Source organism: Strigops habroptila, chromosome 4 (genome assembly GCF_004027225.2).
Source record: "Strigops habroptila isolate Jane chromosome 4, bStrHab1.2.pri, whole genome shotgun sequence".
Taxonomy (NCBI): Eukaryota; Metazoa; Chordata; class Aves; order Psittaciformes; family Psittacidae; genus Strigops; species Strigops habroptila.
The window spans coordinates 43705156-43715694 of record NC_046358.1 but is presented as its reverse complement, the minus strand read 5'-3'; the positions used below and the strand labels follow the sequence as shown (position 1 = coordinate 43715694).

The 10539-nt window shown below is 34.7% G+C and overlaps 1 protein-coding gene across 4 annotated transcripts in view; it reads right to left on the bottom strand.

The window, feature by feature from the left end:
- The window catches only part of C4H15orf41 (chromosome 4 C15orf41 homolog), a 140677-nt gene that overhangs the window by 110110 nt on the left and 20028 nt on the right, over nucleotides 1–10539 (bottom strand). For 3 of the 4 annotated variants that reach the window (XM_030481860.1, XM_030481862.1, XM_030481861.1), the window contains exons 2-4: nucleotides 6122–6167; nucleotides 5197–5261; nucleotides 2140–2200 (exon numbers count right to left, since the gene is read on the bottom strand). In XM_030481860.1, the coding sequence (XP_030337720.1) occupies nucleotides 2140–2200; nucleotides 5197–5261; nucleotides 6122–6167 (172 nt within the window). Of the gene's footprint in view, nucleotides 1–2139; nucleotides 2203–5196; nucleotides 5262–6121; nucleotides 6168–10539 lie in introns of those variants that run through there. The other variant, XM_030481863.1, reaches the window with a different exon arrangement.

Below are 10539 nucleotides of genomic sequence, written 5' to 3'. Positions count from 1 at the left end.
ATCTCCCTAATTTTCATATTAATCATGTGTCCATCTTTCTTTGAAATAGGGCCATCATGCTTCATGTCAGAATTTAGCATGTAAGTAAAATTCATAGTGCTTCAAATCTCACTTGAAAATATTTGTATGAAGAGAACAGTGACTAATTTTATCATTCCTATCTAACAAAAATGAGATTTATTTTAGTCCTTTTGCACTATATATACAATAAGAAGTTGGCAAATAAAACAAAAAAAAAATAAAATTAAAAGTAGTTTCACAAACCCTCAGAAAAAAACAACCCAAAAAATAATAATACGGAGCTTTTCCTATTTAACAGAGCTGCTACACACTGTAATGCACCTATGTTATATATTTCTCATCAGTTTTTACAGTTTCCACTGATTAAATATATATTGACTCATAAAGTATTGCCATTACATCAATTGTCAGCAGATGCAAGCGTATGTCATTTAAATATTAACTATCATATAAAAATGGCAGCTTGATTGTTTGGAAGCAGTAATCTGGTGCTGGTTATTGCCACATTTCCCTAATGCATTAGGCAGCAGTCACAAAATGCATTGCCTTTCTTATATACCTGCTACTATGAAATCAGAAGCAGGTAAGTTCTTTGTATATCTCCTCTTTCTCTTAGATTTAGTTTTTATTTATTTCTGAACTTCAGATATCTTTGATCTGAATTGCAAAAATGCATTAGTGTAATATAAACAAAGATTTGCTCACTAGAGTCAGAAATTATATGCATCATCTATAAATCAATGGGAAAAATATACAAAAACCAGTAACAGATATATTACTTTGTGCTTGAAATATTTTTATGACAGTTCCTGTATAATATGGGTGCGATATATCATGAATTGGGTTGTTTACCTAAATTCTTAATAAGATTGTACTTATTTATGTAATGTACATTCTATTCTCAGTAGTTTAAGACTTGTCTTTTCCACAAATGGTAAGAAGCTACACATTACCACTAATATGGTATAAATTCTTTATTCTATGCTAACTGTATGATCAGGATATGTGGACACTTTACAGACCATTAAAACCTTCTAGTAATTGATAGGTAATCGCTCATTTGCTGGCTGCAGCAATGTACATGAGGGAGAAACCAGTCTTTCTTACTAATGTAACATGTAGAACTTGATGCTATTGCAACACTTAATGTTTGTAGTGCCATATCATTTTTAATGCAAACACTCATTTTCTGCCTCCTTCTTTCATTTTCTATTAAAATGCAACACAAACCAGCATACATTTCATTCTATCCCTTTGAGGGTTGCATAAGCAGTTCCAAGGAGTATCAGCTATTGTATTGTCACTATTATTGTAAATAAGTGTTTTAGAGTTTAAGGGGTAGATATTTCATCAATTTCTTTTTCTAGGAGGCTCACTGCCATTTTTTCAAACTTTTTACATCTTCTTGAAGGTAGAGCTTTAGATAGCAGTTTTTAATTCAAAGAAGACATTGCATCCCAGGACAGATTCATATTCTAGTTAATAAACAGCATCAATAAATTTGTCAAGGCTTTAATGACAACCGTACTGAACTTTTCGTACTCCAGCTTTTCTAGGAAATGGCTATACTGAGGAATTTATTCTGCTTAATTGCTTTATATTAAAGTTTTCATTAGCCATCCTCTAATCTGTATGAACAGAAATAAACAGAGAATGCAGTCAGGAAAATGAACTCTTTTAAACATTCCTATCATTAAAAAATATTATAGATCTTAGATGGGTTTTGTTATTAAAAATAAAAAAATATATTTTGTTATTAAAAAGAAATCAAATACAGGTAAAACTGATGCAACTCCATTTAATCAATGTGGGAATGTTTAGTAAATTTCTGCATTAAAGACCTATGGTCTGTCTGAAATTCCAAACAAAACACAAATTCAGAATTTCTTAACACATTTGCCTGGAAGTTAAGAGACTAATTACATTAACGGATTTATTAATAAATGGGGCTTTTTGTCTAATTATTGTAAGTACTAACAGACTGAGGAACCATTCTAAATGTCTAATGTGCCTTGAAACCTTTTTTTTTTTTTTTTAGTTTAATTACATTTCTCACTAAAGTCACTATAGATATGCCCCTTAGGTTTTACACTGGAAGATTAAAGTAAAGATGATTACCTCATTGGCCAGCTCCAGTAATACAGGGGCAGCTGCATTTTTCATCACCCCATTCAGGTACCTAGACAAGACAAAGCCAGGTAATTCTACAGTGGCAAGAAAATACCGGTTTAGACATGTCAGTATCTCTTGTAAACCTCTTTCATTCGGGGGAAAATACCCCAGTAGAGAGTATTTAATTGGAAATCTTATAAGAAAAAAATAATTTAAAACAATCACTAACTCTCCAGGGTTGTCTCCTATTCATCTGCAAGATATATCAATCTCAATTAAGTAAAACCCACAATAAATCAAGACATTAAAAAAAAAATTTGGCTTAATGACATACAAATAAACGATATCTGTACTCTGGAAAGATGCATCACAGACAAATAAACCTTTATTATTCACAGTAAAGATCTGGGGTTCCACATGACCTTCAACTATGATGGCTCACTGTATATCTTATTCAATTCCTTTATATGCACAAAAACATCAATTCTCAAATCTAATCCAGATTTCATCAACTGGGCAGTAGTTTAACTACTAAAGGCTTACTTTAGTTAAATCAGAGTCTAACAATCAAATGAATATTCTAAAAAAAAAAAAGAAATATTTAGGATCCAATAAAGGATGATAGAAAGCCATTATCCTATCAGTGGCAAAGGCTTAATGTTTCTGGTTAAGGGTATTAGACCGATATGGATTCATGGTGGTGTTTCTGACCATTGCTTCATAACAATATTGCCTTCCTCACTTTCTATTACTTTCACTGTTTGATGTGTATGTTTCAATAATGCGTAAAACCTGTTCTCAGGAGTTGGTGGGAAGAAGCTATATTATTGGAAGCCACTTTGTGCTTTGTAGCTATGTGGAAAAGAACAATAGTTACCAATATTTGAATCTGCTTGTTTTTCCTATCTGTATTAGTATAGCTTATCATTACCGACATCATTAGAAGGCCACAGCCTTTCCAGCTCTATCATTATCTATCCATCAGAAGTCACTCTTCTGCTCATTAGTTACAGACATTAAAATTCTTTACCATTTTATCCTTATGTGGAATGGGTGTAACACCTTTACATAAACCTCTTCACAGAGCATTAGAGGGCTTTCTGTTTGTGAGTTATTCTGAAACTAATTAAGGAATGAAGGAAATGATAAAAGCTTTTTGCTGTAGCCTATTTCAATTCTACACAAAAAAAATCCACAAAGCAAGATAGCTTATGTATATTTAAACTTCGAAAATTTGTAAGAGAAACAAAAAAGGAGACATCATAAACAAAATACCTAACCAGGAAGGTTTACTTGAGATTAATGTTCTAAACCATGCATCCAGCTGATCAAACAGCAAAGCTACAGCTGACAATGGAGTAATCTTCTGTCAGATAATTCTAATGCTACTGGCAACTCCATAATGGACTAACAGGTCTCACAGACTGATGACAATACTATTCTGAAAAGCTTGCTCATCTTTCTCATAATTTGCCTTCGTGTTTGCCTAAATTTAAGACTTGTAAGTCTCAGTAGAGCAGCAGAAACTACTCCACTCAGCTGTACTTCCACTTGCTCCCAACAGAGGCCACTGGAAACGACTACATGCAAAAACTGATAGTTTCTGACCTAGGAAAGCAATGGGAGCACAATAATCTGCTTGTATGTCGGTGGGAATACAAAAAAGCATACTGCACAGGCTAGAGTTTACAGGGGTAAAATGGATGCTACAAAAGAGTAGGTGAGAAGACATGTTTGCCATGTTTATGCTTGAAGCATTTCAAACTGGCTTCTGACTCAAGTAGTCTGCCTCTGTAGCTTACGAAACATACCATACAGTAAATCTACTAAAACAGGATTGAGATGAGTTTTCTAACTATTAACCAGAACATCTCTGATTTTAAAACATGTGCATTTTATTTGGCCATGTTAATACATTTGCAATATGAAATACCCAGAAATAGCATAAAGAATGATTGTCCCTACCACCACCATATAGCTTCATACATAATGCATGAGTTATGTACTGCTGTCATACTTCAGACACTGCACAAGGGGACAGGAGACCAAATCCTCCTACTTGATATGAGCCAAACTTAATCATTCCAATGTTCTTCCTAAACAGCACAGCAGAAGTGTAATATGATCCAGTACATATTTTTACAGTACAGCACAACCACTAGAAAATCAAAACCCCAGAACAGCACAATTCACACTAGATATTCTATACCAGTGTCTGCTATAATGAAGCTCTGCTTAGGTTTTAAATATATGACTCTGTGGAAGCATAGCTAATTTTCACAAATGAAGGCTTTTTGTTTATGTTCCTGGTTCATACAGATTAATATTACGCATAAATATCAGACATGTATAATCACAGTTATCAACTCACTTGCTATACAAGCTTCTCAGATATGTCAGTCTACAAGGTAATATTTTAATTGTGTATCTTTATTAGTTATCAGTATGCCCCAATCAGTATGCAGAATTTTTAGCAAAACCTATAGAAGTAACAGATAAACTATAAGGTGTAGCAAATACAATTTATTAGCTTAAGATGCATACAATTGTAAAATATTGTAAAATGACAAAAAGGTTTGCATCCTCCCTTAACAGCTATTTCTGACACTTCTGTTGATAAAACAGGAGTGATCTAAAAATTAGTGCTTTAACTGGCAATACATGAATATGTAACTTTTTGTAACATAACACAAATGTTTTAAAAGTACAAGCAACTGTAACAGAACAAGCTCCCTAGCTGTTAGTCTTGACACAGAAACCCTATCATTACAAACTATAGGCAATATATAATAAATGCTATCACATACTCTGTAAAATGTATTTGCTTATGCTGACGTAGAGCCAAAGAAGTAAACACTTTCTTAATCAGTGACCAAACACAGAAAAATTTGTGCATTTTCACTGAAAACAACTTTATGTGAACTGTTTTGTAATCCTCATCCCAAATTCTTAGTTTATTTTTATAGAAAATCAGCTTCATAAACTAATAGGCTAATTTACTCATAATTGCCATAACAAATAGTAGTTATGATAATACTCCTAACTGGGGTGGGGAGGTGATACCTTTGGTAGTAAGTTTCAACAGCTTCAGCAGTGTGATGCTTGGCATGTGTTCTTTTGATTTGTTTCTAGAAAAATGAAAAAAAACAAAGTCTTACAAACATGTCACAGACGAAAATACAGAAATCATGACTGCCCAGACACATGTTCCTTGGCTACACTTTGATATATAAACTGAACCATGTTTTTAGATTCTGTACAGAAATGACATTCAATCTACCTATTGAATTGAACGTCTTCAGACTGTACTGCAAGGTACCATATATGTAAAAGCCAGTAAGGTCACAATAATTGAATCTAAGTAAGTTTACTGAAGGCTGCAGAGGGCAAAGAAAAACTTGTTCTCTCTTTCAACCTTTGTATTAATTTTCCCTCAATTCAATTCCATCTAAGTCTGGTGCACTCTAGTTTTACAATTCAATTGGCATTTTTAACCAGGAAGAACATTGCTTAAAAACAACTTATTTGAAAAACTACAAAAAGTAATTCCATAGAGACTTGCCACTTGACTGACACCTGTCATCTCATGATAAATGACTCCATTTTCTGCCTCTCTTGCCTTCTGCCACTCCGGCAATGGTCATTTATCATCATCTCTGTCAGCAATGGAAAGCAGCACTGACAGTGCAAGTCAGCAAACATTTAGCACATGGAACTACGCAACACAGGGAAATTATTATTGTCAGAATAATAATGGTTTAGCATAATTTATTACAGGTCCACCAAATAAGCAAAGGCTAGATGTTATTAGACAGATGGATGGGTAGGCTTGGCAGCCATCCACTGAGACTCAGGCGGTGCTTGATGTGGAAAAAGGAACATCCTCCAAACCAATCAGAAAGCTGGCAGTTCAATTACAAAGAAATAAAGGGACATTCATCATTCAATTAGGCACCTGTCAACCCTCACAAAGGAGAAAACTTCTAACCTGGTACTCCTGGGAGAAGATGCTCAGCAGAGTGGACTGCGATTGACTGGAACAAATAAAAGAAGGACAAAGTTAATTACTGGAGTGCACTGCAAAGAAACAAAAGAGAAGGGGGCTTCAAAGGTAGGCCTGCTGCCCTGTAATCTAACAGAACATGAAAACAAGTGTGGAAAAGTTGTTCCAGATGAACACCTCAGACAAAGGCTTCCTGCTGCTAGGTCAAGGAGAGAGCATATGAGGGAGGGGAGGAAAATATAGCAAGAGTTTCAAAGCAAACAAGCATATTCTTTGGGTGATTCCTTTTTCAGCTTCAGAACCCACAAAGTTTTACCAGGAGCAGGTAGAAGAGCTAAAAAGGAACAGGCAAAAAGGAAAACAAAGCAAAATTTCCATTAATAATTGATGGAGATAAATTCCATCAGCAGTTGGGAACATGCTGCTTGTTCATTGGCAACATATTGAAATTCATTTTGTTAGCAGCAAGGGAAGCTCTTCAGTAGCTGTCTCATATTCAGGTTAAAAACTTCCCCCTCTGTCAGAAGTAGCATATGGGACCACTGGAACATTCCCACTGAAACTGATGTGCTTTGAAAATAGAAACTTTCACAGCAGGAAGCCAAGATTCCCCGGAGTCGGTCATTTCCAAAAGCTGCCATAAGCTTCATTCATATAAGGCTCCACTCAATGTCAAACACCTGGCAATGAAGCAACCTGGAAAGCATTCTTCTCAAGTGGGAATTTTTCTCTCTGAATTGTTAACATTTAGAAATGGGACAAGATTTTTTTTTTTCCTGAAAGGCAATCAATACCACACCACTACTGTTTTCAGTTGTCCTCTGTGGATATATCTACCTCATCACATCCTGAATACAATTAATTATTCCTGATATATTTTCCTACTACATGCAAATTGAACAAATTATAGTCTCAATAAATTGAGTTTTATGGTACAGCAAAGCATTATGAATAATTAACATTTTTCCTTTCATGAACTTACCTACTAAGGCTAGTACATCTTTGAACATAGGTAGTATAAAGATTCAGCAATGTCTAAAGTCTTGCTCTTCTGTCAGATTTCTTGCATGTGAATTTTAACACCCGTATCACATCATATTAAATGTAAATGTTCTCTCCATACTCAAATGGTCCTTCTCCTTGCAATTTCCATGCCTCAGAAATAACTAATTTAAGATAGGGAAGCCTTACTCCCATTTTCAAGAGATAAAACTGAGGCACAGAATGACTAAATGGTTTGTTCAGGTTTAAACAGACAGTATGTCTGTGCAGCAGAATATGAAGTGTTACCTCTAAACCCACCAGTTGAAGCATTAGGAACAAAGTGACTAGATTAACGCAGTGCTATATAAAGAGTTTATTATTACTCATATCTGTGCTTCCAGCATCTTTCCCATAATACTGTATTTTGGGCTTGTCTGCCCAGCACAACATCTGTGTGACAGCAGTAAGCTGAGCCTTGATCTCTTGTATTTTACACATGAGAATGTTCACTCTGAGTACGTGTTGACTGAATATTAAAACTGTAGGAAAATTATAGCAACATAAAATAGTATACAGATTTACAAAATTAATGGAATACAGAAAAAAGAACTACAATATAATCAAGAGTTTAAATATTCTTAAATATACATCACTGGACACAGAGGCCAAGAGTTATGTACCACAATGCCTCCCCAAAAGGTGCACCATCCACTTATGGCAACTTTCAACATGCACATGCAATCATTAGAAGGTGAACAAAGAAAAGAAATTAAGATTATATACTTACACAGGCTATATACGTATGCAAAGCTAAGGTATTTCAAGTCGATTTATTTAAAAAACCTCTGCAGGCTATAAATAAGTTGGGTACATATGGGCCCCTAATGGCTCTCCACATAACTATTATGATCTGGCAGATTTACATGGTCATAATGGTAGAACTGAATTTAGGGAAAAGATGTGGAAAACCCCAAAACAAAACAGGACAGCGTTTAAGAGGATTTCTGGTTTGAGTTCTCTCCCAGTGACATACCAATTTTTGTATTTTTAGGCTATTCCCAGCACAATTACTATACCTATTGTACCATTACCAATTTTTGTATTTTTAGGCTATTCCCAGCACAATTACTATACCTATTGTACCATTATCCTATTATACCCACTGACGTATCAAAAAGAATGAAGACTGTTATCCCTCTCTTCTCACTCCTGACTCTTGTCCATTTTATTTGTTCCCTTGGTGTCCTTGGATTTTGCCCTTCTACTTCAGTTTAGTCTGACACTCCTCTCCTATGTTTCCAATTGTTCAGGTCATTTAGGACCTACCACAAATACTAAAAAAAAAAAAAAAAAAAGAAAAAATCAGTCTGATAACTGAACAAGTTGGATATATACTGGACTGCAGTACAAAAACACTACAACTGTGACAAAGAGAATTATTTTAGTAATATCATTCAAAGAATGTCAAGCCTTATTACCAGAATATCTTTCCCCTTCCCCAGGAGAAAAGGATTTAATCATCACATGGCTGCTTCCGTGTTTTTTTCTGGTTAATATAGTTCCTCTCTTAAACACCAAAACCACTTATCTGCCACCCAGCATTTCCTTGCCACAATTCCATTGCCACAACTTCCTGGCAAAATAAAATAGCTCCTAAAAACACAACTGGAGCATGCATTGCAAGATGTCATTGACAGAAACCTGAAACATTATGTTTTCAGAAAGCGCTGAAAAAGACAGTGTACTTGGAGAGGGGACAGAAGTCACAAACATGCATTTACATTACAAGACAGCATGATCACAACTGCTGATACTGACAGCAGGGATACTGCTGTGTAAGTTATCATTACTTCTACAGGAGCAGCCAAATTCCTAGGGCTTCATCCATCCCCTTATGCTATACAGGATTTCAAAGCAGCAAATGAGCTGACAAATTAATATAGCTGAGATATCCAGGAAAACAAAAATAAAATATCTTTCACTCAAAATAACATTTCAGTGTTGCATTACTGTTTCTCATGTAATAAACTTTATAGTAAGCCTCACACCTCACTGCAAGGGTAAGGACATAGGCATGTTTGTGTCGAACAACCTCTTTTGTCATGAACCAACTGCAGAGCCAAGGTATAGATTTGCTGATTTTCTGAAACAAACAATACCATCCCAACTCATAATTCCAAGTACTACTTAGTTTAAATAATTAATAAATTAACTTGTTATCCATCTTGTAGAATTAAATCTATTTTCCAGGAAAACAAGCAAACTTCCTCAAGTTCTGCAGAAAGCCACTTTCATGGAAACATTTTCTGCTGCAATTTCAGATGGTAATGGATGTTACTCCCAGAGCTCCATTCAAAGCAACCAACCTCGCTCTTTAGATATCCTCTTTTTCTTGTACACCAACATCCATAATGAAATGATTTACCTTTTGTTACTCTGTGCTGATGTTGGTGGCACTTTGTGTCCTTGTCAATGCATAACTGCATTTAGGCAGAAAACTGAAATCTAAAATCTGCTACAAAACACCATTTTTTTATTTAATAGCTTTTATTTTTAAAAAATGAAATGCCAGTTCCTAGTTCCAAATGATATAAAGATATAAAAATTTGCTTAACACAAGAAAATATTACTTTTATCAAAAATACCTGTAATATACAAATCCCGTATTTAAAATGGGATGTCCAAGTCAGACCAGAACAAGAGATAAGAGAAATCACCTCTAAGAACAGTCACGAGATCAAGCAAGCTAAAAAGAGGACTGCAAGTCTGGTGCTGGAAAAAGAATACATCTTTTGGTCATTTAATATGTAAGAATAAAATTTAGACCATTCTCTTCCAATGAATCGTAGAATTTGGTAGAAGATGCTATTATCCCTGACGAGTATGTCAGAAATGTTTTGTTTTGCAATGGATATTCATATATAAACTAATAACAGATAATATGCTGATGCAGACCAGTGCTTCATAACTAGAGTTGATATAAAACTCTGGCCAAGAAGCAGCTAGTAAGAACAAGAAGAATTTAAATGGATAAGATCATCTTCTCAGCAAAGCAGGTTTGCAGATCTAGCCAAGATTTGGGGTGCTGTCCAACTTAATACTTGCTATTTACTACTGCTTCACCGGGAGAAAATCCAAACATGACAACTTCTGCAAATACTGTATTATCAGCCCTTGCAATAATTAATTCTTTAGGGATAAAACTTATGCTTTTCTACTTTATTTTCTGAGATTACCGAAAACATAAAATTTTAGGCATGAAACCAAGTTTCCACTTGTTTCATCTATTAATTTTAAAATTAGTTGTCTTTCCCTCATCTTTAACTCCACACTTTTTGCCTAAAATAGAAAGACTAAAAATTCAGCTTTACATGTATTTTACCACGGAACAAAGGAAGAGTATCTAGAAAGATCTGTTA